We start from the raw sequence: 23,647 nt of genomic DNA on the forward strand, positions 1-23,647 counted from the left end.
AGATTAAGATATTAACAGACTTTTTTTCAGCAGTCAATAGAATGAAACCAACAAAAGAAATCACCGTAGACTTAGAAGATCTGAACATTATTATCAACCATACCTCATTAATGTTTATGAAACATTATACCTGAAACTGGAAAATTCACATTTTTCAAATGCACCTGGTACTTTCACTATGATAGAGCATATACTAGGCCATAAATTTAAAAAGATTGAAGTCACACTGAGTATGTGTCTGACAGCAATGGAATTTTTAAACCCAAAAATGTGGAAATTGAACACCCACCATACTTGTATATATAATCCATTTGTCAAAAGCAGCATAACAGAAATTAGAGAATATTTTAAACTGAATGATAATGGGAATATAAGATAAAATTCATGAGGTGAAACTAAAGTAGTATTTAGAGGGCATTTACATCTATGCATGTTTATGTTAGAAAAAGTATAAATCAGTTATCTAGTTTCCTACCTTAAGAAAGCTAAAACAAACAAACAAAAAAATCCAGCAAATTAAACTCAGGTAGGGAGGAAGGAATAAAAAATATAAGAGCAGAAATCATTCGAATAGAGAAAGACAAACCAAGACATGTTCTTTGAAAAGGTAAATAAATGGATAAAGCTCTAGGTAGCCTGATCCAGAGCAAAAGAGCGAAGACAATAATTTCCAGTATCTGTAATGAAATAGGGTTATCACTACAGGGCCTTCCAAAATTAGAAGGCTGTTAAGGGAGTATTATGAACAACGTTGAGATAATAAATTTGATAACTTAGACAAAAAGAATAAATTCTTCGAAAGACGAAAATTATTTCCAAAATTGACCCAAGAAGGAGGAGGATACTTGAATATTCCATATTGACTAAAGTTGAATTTGTAATAAAGAATTTTCCCACAAGGAAAATGCCACATTTATACTGGCTTCACTAATCAGTTTTGTTAAACTTTAAGGAAGTGTGAGTTCCGTATAAAGTCTTTCATTAGAGATGAGGAGAAAACTTGCTAACTCACTTATTTATTTTGATACCAAAACCAGAAAAAGATACCATACACAAGAAAAAGAAATTTCCTCTTGAACATAGATGTAAAAATTCTTGATAAAACTTTAGCAAATTTGAATGAACTATTCAGTACTAGGTGGAGTATATCTTGAGAATGCAAGGTTAGTTTAACATCTGGAAATTGATGTAGTTCATTATATCAATAGAGTAAAGGAAAAAACTTGTGTTTCAACAGATGCATAAAAGAATACTTGACAGAATTTAATTCATATTTATAATAGAATCCCTTAGCAAAGTAAAAATAGAAGGAAACTTCCTAAATCTGATAAAAGCTGTCTATGAAAGATAACTGTAGTAAAATCATCCTCGGCATAGTCAATACTCCCCTTCTGAGAGAAACAAGGCAATATGTTTGCTTTCACCATTTCTATTCCAGTTTGTGCTGGAGGTCCTAGCAAGTACAGTAAGCCAGGAAAAAAATGAAAAGGTATGCAGATTAGAAAGAGCGAAGTAAAACTCTGTTTACAGAAGTCCTGATATATGTAGAAAATTCTGAGTTATGTAAAAGGTCAGTTCAACAAGAAGAGATTCTTCTGTCTGTATACACTGAATAGCATAACTTAAAAATATATAAAGTAAAAACTACCAGAGAGGAGAAATATACACATCCACAATTGTACTTTAAAAAAAAAAAGACTATTTATTTAAGAGTTGCTTTAGTTTTGCAGAAAATTATACAGAAAGTATGAAGAGTTTTTATATATGCTTTCTCTGACTCCCCGTATGGCCTATTAGTTAAAATTGTTGGTCCATTGTTGATATATATTAACCAAAGTGTATAGTTTACATAAGGGTTCACTCTTTGTTTCATGAAGTTCTGTGGCTGATGACAAATATACAATGTCTTGTATGTCCCCGTGTCATTGAGAATATTTTCAGTGCCCTGTGTTATGTATTCATCCCTTCCCCCTCACTAACCCCTGACAGTCACTGATCTTTTTGCTGTCTCTATAGTTTTGCCTTTTCCAGATACAATTGTATTTTTTAACATACCTCTTAATAACTAATAGAACAAGCAGAGAAAACTCAGTAAGAATATGGAAAATCTGTGTAACATAATCAACAAATTTGACCTAATTGAGAGATAAAGGACATTCCACCCATCAGTGACATTACGCATTCTTTTTAAAGTGTACATGGAACATTTTGCCAAATTGACCATGTCCTGGGACATAAAGAAAGCCTGAAGAAGGCTTTCAGAAGTCTGAAATTATTCCATGTGTTCCCCAATCATAAGAGTCGGAAATCAGCTAAAAATTAAAAATTAAGGGTTGAACTGAAATGTGGTGAGTCTTCAATTTCAGAATCTCCAAAGAACAGTAAAGCAGATCAAAGAAAGAGAAAGGAAAGAAATAAAAGAAAGCACATTTTAATAAATAAAAACATACTAAATGTTATATTGATGATTAAGTATACTAAAAGATATTTCTTTGAAGATTTACAAAAGGGACAAACTTGTATAGAACTAGTTAAGAAAAAAGAAAAGCGAAAATATGTAATCATTGAATTTAATATTATTTCATTGTAGCATCATTCTATGTACCGCTAAGAGAAAGAAAGCAACCAGTTAAACTGACAGAAATCTTACTGCTCACATAGAATTTTTATTTTATAGATAAAATAGCCTTTTCTAGACTTACTTATACCATAGATAAAATAGCCTTTTCTAGACTTACTTATACCTATCTTTCATCATATACTGTGATATACATTAATAAAGGAAAATATAAGTGAAATCAGTAAATAAATTTCTAAAACGTTCTTCAGTGTTCCAAATCACCTTTTTATTCAACTGTGTTTTTCATGCAACCTGTACTTTCCAGAATGTTGGTGAAACAGCATTTTTAGAAGTGTTCCATTATTCTCCTCTAGAATTATCTCCCAAGCTATTGCAATTTTCAGTGTACATCACTGTCAAAAACTTGAAGCGTCTGAGATTTTTATTGAACTTGCAAATTAACAAGTTAGCTTGCCACATTTTCATGGATGCTGGTAGAAGACCCAAGACTTCTGGATCTGAAGCCAGACTTTATTATTTACACCAGAACTAGTAGCAGAATGTCAGCTTATTTGCACGGATTTTCCTGAATCTGAGTTTCCCCCAGGATGACTCAGAAGGCTGGATGACACCTGCACACTCTGTGGTTTGCCTTGCAGAAGCGGAGCTTGGGGCCAAGATCTTAGTGCTTCCTGAGCCAGCAGCAGGCAAGCCTGTTGTCCTCTGTTGGGAGAGTAGAATGGGCAGTGATGTGGCAGTCAGGATGTGATCTTGACCTGAGTTGTTGTGACTCACCACAGAAACTGCTGGGTTCCAGGAGATAGATATACCTTTACACTCTGGCACACTCAGCGGGAAAATGCAGGGATGCTGAGCACCCATGGCAGACTGCTTCATCCAACAATGGCTAGAAAGTGATGTTGTCTTAGAAGAGGTGACATACTGTAAATGAATATTAAGAATAGAAAGAAGGGCCAAATTAGAAATGCTGGAGATCTGTTAAAAATCGTTTAAAAAAGCAGAACAAAACCCTCAAGAAACAAATTCAGAGCTTACTAGCTGGAAAACTTAGATAACTTGAATTTTGTATTTTAAAGATATTTTTCCCCCAAATCAATCTTTACAGTCAGTAAAGTCCAAAAAATACTTTAACGTTTTCTTTTTTTGGTATAACTGAATGAATGATTTCAAAATTTCTAAGATGGAAAAACTGTCCATGGGTATTTAAGACAATTCTGAAAGAAAAATAAATGTAGGAATTGTTTTGAGTCCATTGATTCCTGTCATTTAAATAATTGCTCATCTTACTGAGGAATAGCCATTAGACCAGTGAGATTATGTATGTGTTTATTGTGGGGCAGGGTCGGTGCAGAGGAATGGGGAGAGAGAATGGGGAACCACGACCATTAAATAAATGATGTTAAGATAGTGGGTTTACATAGACAAAAATACATTCCAGATGGATTAAATATCTAAAAAAGCAAAGAGTAAAAATTCAACCATTAGAAGAAATGTAGGAGGAAATATTTGTGATTTAGGAAAAGGAAGGATTACTTACTGACTGGAATACTCATAAGGGATTGTTGGAAGTGATTATGTTGAAGTTTAAATCAACCCTGTTATACAAAAGATGCCTCAAACCATTATTAAAACGACCCTGTTATGGAAAAGACACCACAAACCATTATTAAAAAGCAAGCCACAAAGTGGAATATATTTGCAACATATGTAGTGAAGCATTTGTATTCAGAATTTATAAAGAATTCTGAAACAGTAAGTGAAAGACCACAGGTCCATTAGAAGAGTGAGCAAAACATGTGAATGGGCAGTTCACAGAAGAGGAAACTTGAAAGAACAATAAACAACTGAAAAGATGCTTCATCTTATAAATACTCAGGGAATATAAATTATAACGAGTGATACAGCATTTGACACCTCTTAAGTTGTCAAAAGTAAAGCTATTACCTTGGTGTAGGATGTAGGCAAACATGAGTTCTCATACATTAAGGCTGGAAGTATAAATAAGTAGTCACTCCGGAGCATTTTGGCAGTATCTAGTAGTAGTGGAATATATTAAAACTATTAAAAGGTACTTTGCTTAGTACTTGACATACTTTCTTTGGTATAGGTAATTAGCTATCCTCTTCTATTTAAAGTACAAAATAAGCCCAACGTTTAATAGTTGCTGACCAAAGCTTTTCACGTTTCTTTTTATCTCTGAAGTCTGTCACCTCATTGTGACATAATCTGATAGTTTTTTTGTACGAAATTATTTTCAAAGACCATGTCCTTTCACAATGGTATAGTAACAGATTACCAGTAGTTATATTCTTGGCTGTTAATAGGAAGTGGTATTAAGTCTTTCATGAGTCCTTTATTAATGTTTTTCTATAGGGTGCAAGCTATTTGTTGAAATATGAATGCATACATACATATAAATCCTGCTCTGTTGTTTACAGTTCAGTAATATGAAGACTTTTTTGATGAAGTGTAGCATTTCTAAAAATCTTAAATTACTTATATATATATTTAAATTTGAGGGCTTATGGTTTTTAGTATGTCTTTGTGTTTCAATTTACTTACTTCAGGAAGTCTTCATTTTCCCCCTTAACTACTTTTGTCATATTTATTGAGCAAGGAGTAATCTAACATTTTCATTAAACAAGTTATCTTTTTGACACCCACAAAAAAGAGATTGTATTGCTTTCTTATCAGAGTGGATTTGGGCCAAATTATTTGTCATTCTGGAATAGATTTTTATTTATTTAGCCTTAAAAATACTCCTAAATATATTATGTCTTCTTTGAAACATTAATAATTAAGGTTACCTTCTCGGGTTCAGGTTATAGGTTATTAAGTATGGCTTCACTGGCTTCATGGGATACTCCAAATTTTATTTTAGAATTTTTATGAAGGTGAAACTTTAACTGCAAGATGTGTAAGTCAAGATTCAATCAGAAGCAGAAACACACACATCCAGGCACTGATGTGCAAGTGAGTTTATTGTAAGGAATCGGCTTAAGCAGTTGTGGATTGTAGTTGCTGGCTAGTCTAAGGACCCCTGAGCACACTGCCCCGAAGTGGAGATCATGAGCAAGCCGGACATCCAAGTCCATCGCAAGGCAATCAGGAGGAAAAATCCAAGGCGAAGGGGGAGCAATTGCAGACCCAGTTGCTGTTTGGAGTCTCTGAGTTTAAGGAAACCCCCTAAGCCTTTTAAAAGCTTCCAGTCAGTCCAGGCCTACCATAATCTCCCTTTTGATTAATGCGGTAATAATCATGTTTGCATAATCCCTTCACAGCAACACCTAAAATAGTGTTTGAATAACCAGGAGGTATGTGTATGCTACAGAATGGCTCTTGCCCCCTTTTATCCTTCAACTCTTAGGAAAGAATACACCTTGTAGCCCATCCTAAAAATCAGGAACATATTAGAAATAGAATAGTAGTTCAGCCTGACTAAGATGACATATCACAAAGCCATCACCCCAGACAGAATCTTTTCTTCCTAAATAGTAGCTCCTTTAATTTGGGTTATCGATATCCTTTAATGATAGTTTCACTGATGAGCAAGGAATATAAATTTAGGCTTTACTAAAAGATACACAACTACTTTTAGAAGTTTAAGATCAATGAGGGGCCATCTGCTTTTTGGGTTTCTATGTAATTTATGTATAAACTGGGCTTACTTGGCCAGTTTTTCTCTCTGCCTCTAATTTAATGTGTTTAATATGCAAGCTTATTTTACTATTTAATGTGAATGAAAGTAGTAATTCAGAAGATTTTTTAATGTAGACTAGATTCAATTCAAGTACTTTAGAAAGGTATCTGGTTCTTATCCCAAATGGAAAGGAATTTAAAAACCTGGCTAGGGAAATCCTCTTTTCCGAGAAAAACACCTGAAGATTAATTAGTTAATTTCTTAATTGAATCTACATCTAAAGTATGCATTGAAATCATTCAGTCTAGAAGGGTTAAATACTGAAGATACAGTCAAATATAAGATAAAAAGTGTCTGCCCTTTTGTAGGCAAGAGGGACAAATATAGATTTTAACTAGAAGGGGCTCAGAAAAGCAGGGTTGGAAAATAATATGTTTTACAGAGAACTAGTTTTTTATTGGTTATTTGTTCTTGGTTCCTTTTTTATCCCCCACTTCCTTCCAGTCGTGGGTATAATTGAGGGGAGCAACAGACTCATTTCTAAAATAGTCATCAAGGTTTTCTGGATGTATTTTTCAAAATGATTACAAACCAACCATTTGAATATTTTAAGAGTGTAGTCTCCATCTTATTGGGAAGAAAGCTTTTGTTTTATTAATTGATACTGAAGTATATTTCATTAGGTATCAACATTGAAGTTTACTTTAAATTTGTAGAGGTAGACAAATTTTTTGCAGTTTGTGATTTTGTAAACTTTGGAGGTTTGGGTAATACCTTCTGTTATTTTATTATTTAGGATGGAGTGGGCATTGTTTTATGATAAAGGCAGTAGGTGGGCTCTTAGATACCTTATGGTCATTTTCATAAAGATATTTCCTCCAATTATGATTACTTTAAGGTTATTTAAGTTGAATTTCATTCTCAAAATTAACCATAGTATTTGTTAATGGTAGCTGAATACATAAACATTGCAATAATTTCATATGATTATTATTATAAAGTTTTGTTTTATACCTCAGAAAATGTTTTCCATTGCATTCGTGTTTCAGTTAGGTGGTGAACAGCATCTGTTCCTTAATTAATTAAGAGGAAGTGGAGCAAAGATATTCTGAAAGAGTGGACTTGGATGTTCCTGTCCAAGCAAATCTTTTTGTCTTAGGTAAGATATGTCTTTAATCATTAGCGGACAAAGTAATGCACCCTTTCTTTCGTCACTTAAAATATTCAGACATCTGATGAAAAATATTTTAAAGCTGTGATCAAGACTCTGAAGCAAATAATAACTTTTTGATTATTCAATTATATGGATGTCAATTGATAATAGGGAGAAGAATTTAAGAGTTTTACATTGAATTCCACATCTCTGCAATTTGAGCATGCTTGAAATAATTTCCAGTAAAAACAAAACAAGGATTTTCTTAACTTTTAATTTTTATTCTGTTGAGGAATTGCCTCCATTTTGGCCAGTTATTTTCAGGTAATAATTGCAGTAAAATATATAAATGACAATAAGATGATTAACCTTTAATTTACACATCAACCATAATAACAATGAATAACATGTACATTATGTGGTGTGACATTTTGTAGAGTAAAAACTCACAAGCCTAACAAACTAGGTTTAGTAAGCTTATAGTTCAGTAATTTTTAAAAATCAGTTTTCAGGGAAATTGTAAATGTTGGGTGCATAATTGTGATTCATGAAGGAAGATATTCACAAACATATTTTTACTTAGTAAAAACCCCAAAGAATGAAAATAATAAAAAAGATAAGAGACTGTTTTAAAAATTACCTTGTTTTATCTTGACCCAAACCTGTTAGATACGGGTCTTTGAAGCAGTGCTGTTTGTTAGGGTTGACATGTAGTTTTGGTCTGGCAGTGTTGGACTCAGGTGAATACATGTCTACTATAAAAGTTTGGAATTATTAGGAGAAAAAATAGCTCAGCTCATAATATATTATTCTTCTTGACAATCCAGTATTGGGGTTTTGCTCACTATCCAAATTATTAGCCAAGAAGTAATTTGGGATGATTACATATTTTTTTAATCCAGGAAAATCACTGGTTGATTAATTTCTCTTTTGTTTTTTTAAACCATGGGTTTGATTTTGAGGTTTCTTAATTGAGGAACTGGGATTTTCTGATGACTTGTTTATGTTTACATGGTGACAGGATGTCCTGCAATGGAATTAAGAGAAATCTGTTAGCTGGAAAATCATCTTTGTAGAGAAGACTCAGGGAGGAATAAGGGTAATAGGAGTAATACAATCAGAAGTACTAGGTATACTATGTACTAGGCCCTGCAGTAAACATTTTATACTTTTTCTTTAATCCTTGTAGACCTGTGACCTTTGCAAGTGAGGAACAAGATTTCAAAGAATAGTTGTTTTATCATCTTGCCCATTTGTTGCTTCTAGCTCTAGATCAGACACCCCTGCTATGTACCTCTATAGGGCACTGAACTTTGGTGTCACTCATCTCAGTTGCAAGTAGATAGTTACTCTGTAATTATTTAATTTAAAATATTTAAATATTATTTAATTATCTTTCTTGTTAACATATAAGGTCCTGAGGGTTTCATGTCTTCTAGTTAACTGTTATAAACTGTTCATTATTAGCAAAGTTCTTCTATGTACTAGAAGCTCAATAAATATTTATTAAATAAATAAATGAATAAATGCCTGAGTTACTCAAGGTTACAGAGGTACTGAAGTGAGGCTGGCATTTCAGTTTATGTTCTTTTCACTATATAATGGGCCTGTCTACTCTTTCTGGGGATAGGCAGTGTAGGGAAAGACCTTCTTTTATGTTCCCTTCCTACTTAACCATTTCTTTGTATTTGTTCTCTGTTCTGAAACGAGCAAATGATAATCAATACATACAAATATTTGGTAGATGCTTAATACTGTGCTAGGTCCCGTGGAATGTAAAACAATTATAAATTGTGTGCCTCTTTTCTTGCCAAGGAACTTGTGGTTCAGTCATGAAAGTATAGGTCTCCCATACACATACATACATTCCTAAAGGCACAAACATAAATTCTTTATTCTACCCAGTTGTGTTTTTGATGGTGTTAATCAATGATGGGTTCAGGATTAACTGAAGGCTGGTGTGAATTAATATTTGGGCAGTATGAATGCTCTAGTATTCACAATGGCATTGGGTTGAACAAGACATTCCAAAGTAAGAAGTACAAATAATTGAGCTGTTCTTTGTCTTTTATTGTATAGTTTCTAAGGATGAAACAGCCTTTATAACATGTACTGTTGCTCTTTTCAATTTTGGAAAGTGTAATTATATAACATTGGGTTATGATCTTTTGCTTGAGAAAGTAAAGGTATATGTAGATCTTTCAAGATAATGCTGTACTTTCCTTATTTGTAGTTCTTGGGCTCTGATTGCTCTCTAATTTTTTGTGTGCTTGTTTTTATTTTAATTCAAAGAAAGCAGGTAAAATAATTCTGGTTTGATATTGCTTGATTGATATTCTTTATTTATAGATCTTAAATTGAATCTTTTGGATATTTAAATATTTCCCTAGTACCACATGGAAAAGGACACTTGTAGAATGAATGAGAAAATATGACTTGGGGGCTTAGTAAGCATTTTTGTGTGTGTGATTGACAAATCTTCACATACATGCATTCCATACATGGTACGTAATCAGTTTCTCACAATATCATCACATAGTTGTGTTCATCACCATGATCACTTTTTAGAACATTTGTATAACTCCAGAAAGAGAAATAAAAAGAAAAAACTGTCACATACCATACTCCTTATCCCTCCCTCTCATTGACCACAGTAATTTTCTCTTTCTTTCTTTTTTTTTTAACACATGGTCTGAGAATCAAACCTGGGTCTCCCTCATGGAAGGTGAGCATTCTACCACTGAACCACCTGTGTACCTAGACTACTACTATTTTTATCTACCCAGTTTGTTTTATCCTTTGCACCCCTATTATTTATTTATTTATTATCCTTTTTTCTTTTTTAACTCATTTGTCCATACTCTGGATAAAAGGAGCATCAGACACAAGGTTTTCACAATCACATAGTCACATTGTAAAAGTTCTATCTTTATACGGTCATCTTTAAGAATAAAGGCTACTGGAACACAGTTCAACAGTTTCAGGTACTTCCCTCTAGCCACTCCAATACACCATAAACTAAAAAGGGATATCTACGTAATGTATAAGAATAACCTCCAGGATAGCCTCTTGACTCTGTTTGAAATCTCTCAGGCACTGAAACTTTATTTTGTCTCATTTTTCTCTTCCCTCTTTTGGTCAAGAAGTCTTTCTTAATCCCTTGTTACCAGGTCCTGGACCATCCTGGGATTTCTGTCCTACATTGCCAGGCAGATCTATAACCCCTTAGAGTCATGTCCCACGTGGCGGGGGTGGTGGTGCTGGTGGTGGCAGTGAGTTCATTAGTCCTGTTGACTTAGAGAGAGGGCCATATCTGAGCAACGAAAGAGGTTCTCTGGGGGGTGACTCTTTAGGCATACTTTTAAGTAGGCTTAGCCAGTCCTTTACAGGGAGTAAATGTCATAGGGACAGACCCCAAGATTGAGGGCTTACCCTGTTAAGTTGGTTGTCCCTACTGCTTGTGTGAATATCAGAAATTCTTGAATATTTCCTTTCTCCCAAGTCCCCCAGGGGACTTTGCAAATATGTCTTTATTCACTGCCCAAATTTCTCTGAAATATATCAGGGCATCATGCTAACTTGGACAAACCAACAAAATCTCACACCCTATTCAAAATTCCATGTATTTATAGTATTCAACTAAACTTAACAGCCAGGTTATAAACAAACAGCTCAGTATCTCAGAATTTAGAAATAACAGTTACTGAATATATGTGACTGCTGTAAGAGTCAGTCTAGGATTTTATAATAGGTTCCAACCTGATAACCCATATTCTCAACCTTATTAGTTCACCAAGTTTGTATATTATACTTAGTCCATGTGATTGAGGCATGATGATATTTGTCTTTTTTTTTCCTGGTATTTCATTCAGCGTACAGTCCTTAAGGTTCATACACCTAGTTGCATGCCTCATATAACTTCACTCCTTCTTATGGCCTCTCTGTAGTCCGTTGTATGTATACACCATAGTTCCCCCTTCTACTCCTCAGCTGTTGTAACCGCTATGGTTTATGCTGCTTGCTATTTTCACTTTTTATCACAGAAATTTAATTCAACATATTTCTTAAATTCTTACTATATGCAAAATATTTTCCTACATAATTTAGGGAATTAATTTCTGATATATAAAGGCAGTGGTTTCATGTTTTGAGTAAGGATAATAAAAAACTTTGAGGCTAGTAATGCTTTTTAAATGACTTTTGTATTGTGTTCATAATGGTAGCATGTTTATATGTTGAGAAACTAGTAATACATTTCATTTATAGACTATATACCTATTATAGGGAAGAAAAGGGAAATATGGAGCTATTGATTATGTACCAAACTCTGATGCCAAATTCACTTCAAAATGTGTTGTCCAGTAATAGAAAAAATGAAAAGAAACTGTTTTTACTCTTTAGAGGCTTCCTGTTCTATATAACAGAAGACTTGAATATGGTATTAATTATCGTTGTAGAATTAAAAAATTCTATGGAAACAAAGGGGGTGGGGAGTGAATTCTGATAGGGTGGGGTAACTTGGGAAAACTTTATGGAAAAGATAGTTACAAACTCATTCTTCAATTTCATTAATATTTTTTACAAGTTACCCTTACTAATTTTTATATTCCATTTTGTGTAGAACTTGTGAAATAATCATGATTTTATTAATCTCTATAGGACACTGTTAACAGTGTTCCTTTAGTTTAAAATCCAAACATCATACTCAGTGGTGATATTAAATTTGAAAGATTATAGATGTGTCTTTATTGATCTTATTGCTAAAAGTATATTTATAATAATTGTAATAGGTTTAATATATATTTTATTGACTAAATTAGTAGGAAAATAAATAGATCATCGTAAGCTAATACTATGCATCCCAGTGCCCATTTCCAGTTTTAATTTTCTAAATTTTACCTTAACCTCTGGTCATGTTGGTTTATTTGTTGTTGTTTGGTCATTCCTTTCTCTGATTTCCTGCTGATGACCTCCTGTACAGTCAATCACTTATCCCTCTTAGATTTCAGATTGCAGCCTATCCAAACCATAGTAACATCAGTTACATAGCCTTTCCGAGGCCCTTATGAAATACAGTATACCCTTTTGTGCTTCACAAACATTAACCCTGACAATTAAATAACTCCTGACAATTCTGTGTTATAGGTACCATACTTAGCTCTGTTTTACAAGTGAGGAAAGGCAAAGAAATATTCAAGTGTTTTGCCCAAGATTAGGCAGTTAGTAAGTATGGTATCATAAATTCCTTAGAATATCAGCAAATGATTTCTAAGATTCATATTTTTAAAATCCTGTGCTAAAACAAATAATTTTATTTTGTTTCAAATTTTGTGGAATTTACTGTCTGAATAGAATTCCCTCTGGGGGATTATAAAAAAAACTTTTGTAACATAATGAGCCATGTGTTGCTATTGTCTTAATGGTCTCTAACTTTAATTGCACAGAACCTGTTAATGATCTTGCTTGACAAAGTAAGGCTTTATGTGTCTTATTCAAAATGGTAATCTTATTTCTGGTTATTTTCAATAAAATATTTGCAAATCTTTTTTATTACTTTGTCTTTTAAATATTCTCATTTTAATGTCATAGAAAGATAGTGTCATGACACAATTTTGTTGAAATGAATCCTGTAGCTTTGTATTATTTAACCTTTCTTGTCTTCTTACACTTTCCCAATTTAATAGTTGCAAGATCTTCAAATCCAAAGCCCGTAGTCTTAAAATCATTACAGGCTGAGTGGCATTAAGCAAGTCACATTTCTGCCAATCAGCTTATCTCATTTTAAAATGAGAAATAGATATGTGTAATAATACCTGCCTATAAGATTGTTAAAAGGAATGGATTAGTTCGACTTCGTTATTGTATCTCATACTATGGCCTGGTAAATTTTGAACAGTTCTTGGACACTTGCTGTGTCAGTGAATGAGGTATGGAGATACCTGATTGCAGGCACTTGGAGCTTTGTTAAATAGTAGTAATAATCAGGCTGATTATGTGAAATAAAACAAATAAGCATTTGTTGAATGCCTGCTGCCGAGTCAGACACTTTCCTGGTTGATTTCAACAAACTAAATATACAATTATCTTAATCTTCATATTATTAGAAAATAATTTGCCTTGAAAACATGATTGTTATTTGGACACAGGCTCAATTAAAAAAATGTTTTAAGGTCAACTTTATAAGTAGAGTTAGTGAGTGATTAGATTATGTCACCTCTGCTTTATGCCCAGTTTCTCGATGAACATTTTTTAAAGTAATTTAAAGTTGTTTGTACGATTGAAGATGGTGTTATATCTAAGGCTTTGTAATTTGGATTAAAATGTAATATATTCATAATTGTATTTTTGAAACCTTGGATTGGTTAAATATATTAATTTTGAATTGCTTTCTAGGAGGTTTTGGCATATGAACTCTCACATTGAGCACAGTAGAAGCAGAAGTCTTGTGCTCATTTGCCTGACTACAAATGCTTAATTTAAAAGCCTATCAGCAGGGGTTGGACAATCAGTGCGTTCTAATGTTTCTTGTTATAGAATTACTTTGTTGTTCAAACAGATACTGTAATTAGGTCATAATTTCAAACTTCATAGGCCAGTGAGTTGTTGTTGTCTTGTTTTAATGCATTTGTGTTGAGATAGATTCATACACCACCGTACTCCATCCAGAGTTTTACTGTCAGTGTGGTTCCCAGTATCATCACATGGTTATATAAGCATCACATTCAATTTTAGAACATTTTCAATACTCAAGGAAAAAAAAATAATATTAAGATAAAATAAGAATATAAAAGAAAACCCCAAAATCCCATACCTGTTACCCTCCTCTATTGTTGACCCCTAATATTTGTGTGATACCCTTAACATTTGTCACTACTGTTGATGAAAGGATATTAAGATATTACTGTTAACTATAGTCCACAGTTTTCAACAGGTCTATTTCCCCCATATACCTTTCTTTCATTAACTCTTTGTAATAGGTGTTATATATTTGTTCTGCTTCATGAAAGAACTTTTTTTTATTTTTATTGCTAATCACTGCCATTGTCCACTATGTGGACTAAGTGAAAACTCAGGTTTTAACTTCTAGCTTTCCTTCTGGTGACATACAGGATTCTAAACTACCCCTTTTGACCACAGTCACTTACAATTCAGTGCTATTAATTATATTCACAATAATGTGCTACCATCACCTCTATCCATTTTCAGACTTTTAGGTTCAGCCTAAAAAATGGGAAGTGGTTGCTTAATATGTGCAGAATGTTTGACAAGGTCAAACTTAAAGTAAGAAAACCAAGAATAAAATGAAAGGGGTAAAGATCTTCAAACATAACTGGCAAATTAAACAGGAAGTCAGGAAGAAAAAGGTCTTGAGATACATGAGCAAGGGAGAACATATGGATGATTACCTAGAAAGAGACAAAATGGTACAGCAGAGCACTGTGAGAAAAGCTGTAAGTGTATTAATGCAGAGTTTGATATTTGGTTATAATGATAGCCATCAATGATAAAAGTTTGTGTAATCAGTTCAGAAAGTATTTTTTTAGGTATGTGTAATATCACTGGATTATATCTTGCCAAGAGTATAAAAATCAATGCGACATGATACTGGCATTCAACTGGAAGCAAACTTTTAAATAGCTAGAACAAGTCAATACACAGATTAATTTATGATGTAATTAGTAGAATGGTACAACAAGTAGTTATTGAGGAAGGAGAAAGAAGATTCTGGACTCAGGTGGTAACTTGCATGAAGTTACAAGTATTTGAATGCATGTTTAGAAAATAGTTTAAATTTATTTACAGCAAAGAGTAAATTTAAGCGCTTTGTGGGGAAGTGAGCAAGAAATGGTACCTCTGTAGTAAGTGTGGATTGAAATGAATATATGTATGTACAATAACATTTCTTTGTTGGTGTACAGGAAGGTAAGCTCATTGATTATGTTTTAGAGAATTTTCTGCAAAACAAGTAGGTTTCTGACCTGAAGCTTCAAAGTCCACACTGGTTCAGATCACGCATTGAGAATCAATGATAGCTGAGACATAATTGTGGACAGGTTTGAAGAAGAGAGATAATGAGTTCCAGTTTGGGTGTCTAGAGTTTAGAGTGCTTTAAATACATGGAAGTACAGATGTTAGGTTGGCAGCTGGATTTGGAGATTTAGAAACCAGAGGGGAGAACTGTGCTGGAAATACAAATTTGCGGATACAGAGATATTAAAATATTTAGTAATAATGAGCTATTTTCTCTCTGCATTAGTATCTTGAAATATTATAAACATGTAACTGTAGAAGTGAATGCCTCAGAGTAGTTTCTAGTAGATATACCATTTTTGATGATGTATATCCATTTTGCTACCCTATCTGTGCTTCATTTCAACCTTCTCTTTCTCCCAAGTTATTTATAGAAGTGAGAAATTTAGGAAATAGATTCTCTGTGTGGATATTCTGGGGATCATATGTAATAATTCCTTAATCTTGTCAATTTGCTGATTATCTATTATGACTAAAAGAGAACCTTTATGAAAATGTTTAGTTGACTTCCCTATAGTAAATCTGCTGATCCCAGCTTTCCTTTATCTGTTTAATAAATAAAAAGAGCAAAGGGACAGATTATTATATTTGTATTGAATAATTACAAAACTCTCACCATTGAAGAAAATGTACTTAACCTTAACTCTTCTTGAATTAGAATGGTTAGTGTGTGGGGTCTGGATAAAATGACTTTAAGACTTTGTTTTTTCCAGTTGGATATGCACATAAAGATACCTTTTAACTATGAGGCTTAATATAGAAATCATAGATCCCTTTCTGCTATGTTACCATTGCCACCCCCAATTACTTCAAACTCTTTAAGAAATTATTTTGGTATTCTGTGTTTTTCTACATTGTGTGCTTTTATTACCACAGTTTGATTTTTTAGTTTTCATTTCATTCATTCATTGGTGAGAACTCAGTGGGCTCAGTTAATTTGGAAACTCATATCCTTCAGTTTTGTTTAGAAAGTATTGTATAAATCTGATTTTCCCTCTCCTACTTTTTCTTTTTCTTGCTGGAAAACTTGTCATTCAGTTACAGGGCTTCTTTGTTGTACTGGTCTTCTGATTTTTTTTTTTTTTTTTTTAACTTTTTTGTATTGTATAGTATAACATATATACAAAGCGAAGAAATAAAAAAGCAGTAGTTTTCAAAGCACTCTTCAACAAGTAGTTATAAGACAGATCCCAGAGTTTGTCATGGGCTACCATAACAATCCTCTCATATTTTTCCTTCTAGTGGCTCCAGAATATAGGAGGTTAGCGTCTTCTAATGCTCTCCCATTTTCCAAATCTCTCTTGTCCTACATGCAGGGAGAATTCCTCACATTTTATCTTCCAACCTTTCTGACAAGTGCTTCATTTGTGCTGTAATAATATCTTTTAGTTCTATGACTTTTTTGTATTTTGAATTTAAAAAAAAAACATTCTTTACATCTTTCAGTGGCACAGTATCTTTTAACTCTCTGAAATTTTTGAATGTTTTTTTTTTCTGTTTTGTGGTTGCTTTCTTCAGGTTGTTTTATTTGTTTGTTTGGCTGGTCACACTCCGCCGAGTATCTTCCAGTCTTCTGCCTCCAGTTCATGAGCCTGGCCTCACTCTAAATGTGGAGCATGGGGAGCAGGCTGAATGTCCTCATTCTTCAGTACGTAATTGACCCCCTGCTCCAGATCCCCATTTCTTGAACTGACCCTTCTAATGCCAATTCCAGAAAGTGTTTTACTTTCTTTAGAGAATACTTTCTGGTCTTTTGCTAAATACACAGCTACTTGGGGATCTGGGGGTTCAACTGCTTCTTAGTTAGAATTCAGAGACTTCTAGTCTTAGCCCTACCCTTATCCCTTTACTGCCAATTTCCTCAGCCTTTGGGGCATTTGACATAGTAAATCTGGTTCCTTGTTATACTCTGCAGGGTCGTTATTTTGCTAAGATGGTCTGCCATCTGTTTTTCAGTTTCTGAATCTTTATTATTAAAAAGTTTCTTTTCCCATTTTCTCCTTATGAATTTGTACATTTAAAAATTCTGTAGTGTATGTGTAAGAATTTCAGAAAGTGAAAGTACATGGTTGCATTCATTTACCGTCTTTGTCTTGATGTTTTTCTGCTTTCGAATTTTTCTGAAGATGTAAGCAAAACTGTTATTTGAAGCAAATTATAATAGTTGTAATTTTCTCTTATTTATATGTTTGGCATATAAATTGTTGAATTAAGAGAATATACATTTGCCAAGGTGTTTGGAAAATTATACTACAACTTTGTTCTCTCTTCCTATCATGCAAATAAATTTCTCTCCTTTTATAATGTACTATGACTTTGTGGCAAGGCGCTTCAATTTTAGCTTTTGTATTTTCTGTAGTCATTTCTGTAATACTTGGAATTAAAAATGTTCCTCCGATTTTTCTTTAGTTCTTCGAACATATTTCATTAAAAAAAAAAGAGCCTTTGCTTTGTTCCATGTTTGGTCATCCTTGTTGGTGGTTTCTAAGGCTTTAATGCTCCTGCTTTGCATGGGCTAGCTTTTCCTGTTTCTTTGTTTGTTTTGTAATCTTTTTCTTTTTTGCAAACAGGGCATTTTGATATTTTAATGTGTTATCTCTGCAATTTAGATATTGAGGCTTCTGTTTCTTAAGCTTACATCCAGCTGGTGTTAAGATACAAGTTTCCTTGAATACTGGCAATTTACACCAAAAAAAGATAAAATGTAAGTGCCTTTCTAGATCTTTGCAGATTGATCTAGGCGAAAGCATAGAGACTCCCTGGTCTTTCCTGCACATGTCTTGTCCTGGGATGCATGCATGGTTCCATGAATTCCCCTGCTTACACAGATTTGAATATCCCTTTTCCACAGGAAACTGCTGTTCCTCGTGGCTCTGAGCACTATACTGTAGATCCACAGGCAGCAATCCTGTGCCTCAGGTAGCTTCAATTTGACTGTTCTACAGTGTTCTGTAGAAGAGTTCCATGAGCTGCCCCTACATGCAGAGCAAGTTCTGGGACAGTGAGCCTGTGATGAGTGTCCTGCTTCAGTCCCTGAGAGTTACTCTGCCTGCTCCCCCCCCGCCCCCAACCAGGTCACCTACACTGTAAGTGAACACTGGATGGGGGTGGGGCGGAGGAGCAAGGATGCCTTGAAAGGATTTTTCTACCTTAAGTTGTCTTTTCCTTGATTTTGGTGTTTGTCCTATTATTGCAATCCTTTTACTGTTTCCTGAAGTTTTAAGAAAGGAGTTTCTTCAGTTCTCCCTGGTTGTTCAAATCTTCTTTGTGGGGTCAGAGCCCCAGAGTGTCTCACTCTACCATTTTGATCAAGGCGTGGCCCCCCTTAGGGTGTTTATATACATTGGTGTCTTACCCAAACATGAGTGTAACATTTAATGTCTTTGCTAATTACAATGTCTGAGTCTGGTTTTGATTGATTTTTCTTTTCATTCTCATATTTGTCATTTTCTTTCTTGTTTGCATGCTTGATAATTTCTGATTGAATGCCAAATACTGTGAGTTTTATGTTGTTGAGCTGGATACTTTTATATTCCTAGAAATATTCTTGAACTTTGTTCTGTAACACATTTAGGCTAGTTGGAAACAATTTGACCCTTTCAGGCCAGCTTTTAATATTTTTCTTAGGCATTGCTGGAATAGTATTCCACCTTTAATTATTCCCACTCCTCAGGTAAGCCCTTTTGTGTACTTTACCTATTACCGATGATCATGAAGTTTCTTACTCGGGCCCTGTGTGATTGCCAGGCACTTTTTCCTCTAATCCTTTCTGGCAGATTCTTTACCTGGCCCTGGTTGTTTCCTCACAAATATGCATTAGCCAGCATTGAATAGAATATTTGAGTGGGACCCTTTGTTGATCCCTGGAGTTTACTTTCAGTGCTGTTCTATTAATCTTTTCTGGGAACTCTAGCTGTTTTAGCCTCCCTGGCCTCTTAGCTTGGTCTCAGCAACTCAGGAAGCCTACCTGTCTCTGCTTGCATAACCCTTCCTGGGTTGTGGCCTGGGGACCCTCAGGCCAGTGAGCACAGTACCACCTCATTGGCCTAGTTGCTGGGTATCCAATATCAGGAGAACTGCTGTTTTGTATATTTTCCAGCTTTTTGGTTGTTTCAGGCAGGAATAAATGTAGTTCCTTTTCTCTTGGCTGGGAGGAGAAGTGCCTCACACATGCATGCTTGTGCACATGCACACACTTTTAGGCTCTCCAAATAATACAGCTAACTTATTAGGTCTATATACAAGAAATAAAAATAAAAGAACAAACTGAAGGGAAAATATTGTCAGCATTTTTCAATGTAAAAACAGCACACATAAATTGAAAGAAATTATATTTCTATTTTCTTCATAAATAACTGCCTTTTGGGCAGTTTGCAACTTCTCAGACTTTAGAATCAGATCAGACACAACCACCCTCTCTTCAGTCTTCAACTTTGATTTTTGCATGGATGTGCCTTTTATTATAGCGACTGCTGAAAACCTAGCTTTACAAAGATGAAATCGTGGAAAGGAATACAGCATGATCTAATTTTGAAACAAACATTTTGAGCTAGTGGTCTACATAGTATCTGACAGACATTGTTGTGTTACCTCCCTTGAAACATAAAATATCCCACCCTGAGTTTTCACTATTTGAGAACACAGGGAGCCTATAAAGGATTGTGGTAAGTGGTTTGCCTAATTTCCTATTCCCCCTTTTAAAACACTTGGATGCATTTTTATACTAGTGATATTAAAGGAAAATAAAGGTAGAAACGTATGCTGTACTGTTAGAACTTATTTCAACCCTTTGTGGTTGATCGTCATAGGTGTTTTTTTATAGCATGGCCTCTGCAAATATGTGAATTGTTAGTGCTCTTGCTCTAAAATGATTTAATAGATAGTCTTATTTTCTTTATTATCGGAGCCTCATAATTTGGCAAACAGCAACCTTTAAGATAGATGTCCATGATATGGTCCATATTTTAAAACTTCAGCTTGATGGAGAACAAAGAGAGAGATGTTTATTGGGGGAAAATTTATATTTTGAATAGCGCGTTATCTCGTTTAACTTGTACAGTCAGGTTATTTGAATACCATAATTACATGGAATCTTGAATACAGCATGAGATCTTGTTGATTTGTACAGGTTGTTGTGATGCCCCAGTATATACCAGGATAATTTGGGCAGAGAATGAAAAGTGTTTGCAAAGCCCCCTTAGGGGACTGGGTGAAAAGGAAGAAATACTAAACTTCCCTATATGGGAAACTCCTGATCTTCTCACAAGCAATGGGGACAACCAATTCAGCAAGCTGAGCCCTCACTCTTAGGGCTTACTGTATGAAACTTATTCCTGCAAAGGAAAACTAAGCCTACTTATTATTATGCCTAAGAGTCACCATCACAGAACCTCTTTGTTGTTCAGTTGTGGCTTCTCTCTCTAAGTTAACTCAGCAGGTAGACTCATTTCCTTCTCCCCTACTTGGGACTCCTAGGATGAGCCAGGACCTGGCATCATGGAGTTGAAAAAGCCTTGACTAAAAGCGGGGTGAGAGAAATGAGAAAAAATAATGTTTCAGTAGCTGAAAGATCTCAAACAGAGTCAAGAGGTTTTCCTGGAGGTTATTCTTACGCATTATATAGATACCACTTCTTAGTTTATGGTGTATTAGAGTGGCTAAAGGGAAGTGTCTGAAACTGTTGAATTGTGTTCCAGTGACCTTGATTCTTGAAGACGATTGTATAACTGTATAGCTTTTACAGTGTGACCGTGTGATTGTGAAAACGTTGTGTCGGATGCTCCTTTTATCCAGAGTATGGACAGATGAGTAAAAAAATGAATAAGTAAATAATGAGGGGAATATAAAGGGTATAAACATTGGGTAGATTGAAATATTAGTGGTCATTGAGAGGGTAAGGGGAGAGATGTGTGAGTTCTTTTTTCTTTTTATTTCTAACTCGGGTATTCTGGAGTGATGAAGATGTTCTAAAAATGATCATGGTGATGAGTACACAACTATGTGATGATATTGTGAGCCACTGATTGTGTACTGTGGATGGACTCTGTGAAGATTTCTCAGTTAAAAAAAAAAAAAGAGGTTCAGAGGTTACACAATAATAGGTCCTATTGTTTATCTTTGTTATTTTGCTCTGAGCCTAGCGCATTCGTATGTATTATATCTGAACTTTAAAACAAGAAGCAAGGAGTAATCTGAAGTTATATCATAGGTAAAAAGGATATGTGACTCGCTTGTACTGTGGCTAGACAAGGCTTCTAACATGGGCATATCTCTCACTAAGGTGATTTCAAGACATTAAAGAAGTGAAACTTAGGTGTTCTCTATTAAACTCATACTAGACTTAAAGATTGGCTTTACATTTCTCTTTGTTAAAAGTAAAGTCTGATGGAAATAAAGTTGACTATTTTTACATTTATTTCATGTAATAATAAATGTTTCCATAATTACTCACTATCAAAATTCTTAATACTAATGATATGTCTCGTCTACAAAAATTAAAAAGTGTAAAACACATTTCCCTAATCTAGAGGACAGCCACTGTCTACTAAAAATTGTGACGAATGGAAAGATCACTGCATTTGAGAATGAAAACTTGGGTTTAGCTTTTAAATTGATAACTTATTCACATGTGATCTTTTCATGTGACTTTATTAACCTTCCTGAACTTCCTGTTCACTTAATCATAAGTAAAAAAAATAATGACATGCTTCTCAAAGTGTTTTCATGATAATTTAAGCATTTAACCTTTTTTTATCAGTTCCTCAGTATGTAGAGTACAGCCATGTGATTGTCTTGCTTACTGTTTTATCCTTAGCATCTAGTTCTACTCGTGGTACTTGGAAAACATTTGTTGAATTAACTGTCATTTTATATTATATTGTCTTCATAGCAAACTAATGCAGATATAGCAAATAATTTGTGACTGGTTAGTATTAGGGAAGATGCACACTCTCTTCGGAAGAAATACTTTGTAATAGAGTACTTTGTAAATTTTTTAGGAGGAGCAAAATAGAGGCAAGCCCAATTGGGAGCATCTAAATGAAGATTTACATGTACTAATCACTGTGGAAGATGCTCAGAACAGAGCAGAAATCAAACTTAAGAGAGCTGTCGAAGAAGTGAAGAAGTTGCTGGTACCTGCAGTAAGTGATGATTTCCAAATCTTAGATTTCAGTCCCACCCTCATCCCCCTTTGTCAGTTTAATTTAAAAATTTTGTAATGGATATGCTAATTAAAAAATAGGTAATTATTGGTTAAGAATTTTATTTAACCATAAAATTAAAAAATAATATATAACATTTAATGTATGTAATATACAGACATCAGCATTACCTTAACCTGGGAAAGCATGTTTTTTTTTGTAAAGAAAGTGCTTTGGTAGGGGTTGGGGGAGGGTGCAAACTCAGTTAATGGCCTTCTTTTCGAAAGCAGTATTAAACTTTAAAATCATATTTATTTTAAGGAAAGACTGCAGACACATCATTATCAGTAGGGAACTGAATGCTTGCTTTTCTTTTTTTTTTGAAGGAGCAATTTCTTATTATAAGCAAATAGTTAATATACAGATGTTGTATGAGCTGTGTTAGTAGGAATGTATGATTTGAGTTGTCTACATGCAGCAGGTACTTAATACTGGCATATTATTGTCTCCTACAGAAAAATGAATGGAACTTTTCCCATGATAGGATCTGTTAATAATGTCCCAGGCACCATTCTGATTTTCTAATTACTTTTCACACTTTAACTTACTTAATATTATTTCTAAGATAATAAAAACTATCGAAGTTCATATTTATGGATCTTAGATAAAAGTATTGGAAGTGATTTTGGAGGGTGACATCTCACAAGCAGTATCCCAAACTTGCTTGTATTCTCATCCCTTCCTCCTGCTTTCTCTTTCCCCCTCTTTTCCTCTTTTCTGTTTCCCTTTCTTGGGTCTTTTCCTCCTTGTTAAAGAAGGCTTTAGTAACTTTAGAGATGATGATTAAACTATTCCAGAGTATAATCTTTTTCACTGGGAAATGAAAAATAAATTGTTGCTTTTCTAAGTTGTTAAAATATTTTTCTTATATTAGTAAAAATGTATGGAAAGGTAAATCCTAACTTGCTATAGTAAAAACTAGGGCAACTGTTAGTATTCTGTCCAGCAAAATATTTATTGAATTTACATAAAATGAGTATGTTGTCTGCTGTTCTTAATTCCTCAGATATTCTATTCTACAAGTAAACTCTTCAAAGAAA

The 23,647-nt window shown here is 34.1% G+C and overlaps 1 protein-coding gene across 9 annotated transcripts in view; it reads left to right on the forward strand.

Moving 5' to 3' along the window:
* QKI (QKI, KH domain containing RNA binding) overlaps positions 1-23,647 on the forward strand; it is a 152,188-nt gene that overhangs the window by 86,430 nt on the left and 42,111 nt on the right. For all 9 annotated transcript variants that reach the window (XR_013159456.1, XM_077120802.1, XM_077120803.1 and 6 more), the window contains exon 4: positions 22,404-22,547. Coding sequence is in view for 8 of the 9 variants with exons in the window: in XM_077120802.1 (XP_076976917.1) it covers positions 22,404-22,547 (144 nt within the window). In the remaining variant the exon portion in view is untranslated. The remainder of the gene's footprint in view (positions 1-22,403; positions 22,548-23,647) is intronic.

This window comes from Tamandua tetradactyla, chromosome 11 (genome assembly GCF_023851605.1).
Source record: "Tamandua tetradactyla isolate mTamTet1 chromosome 11, mTamTet1.pri, whole genome shotgun sequence".
In the NCBI taxonomy this organism is placed as follows: Eukaryota; Metazoa; Chordata; class Mammalia; order Pilosa; family Myrmecophagidae; genus Tamandua; species Tamandua tetradactyla.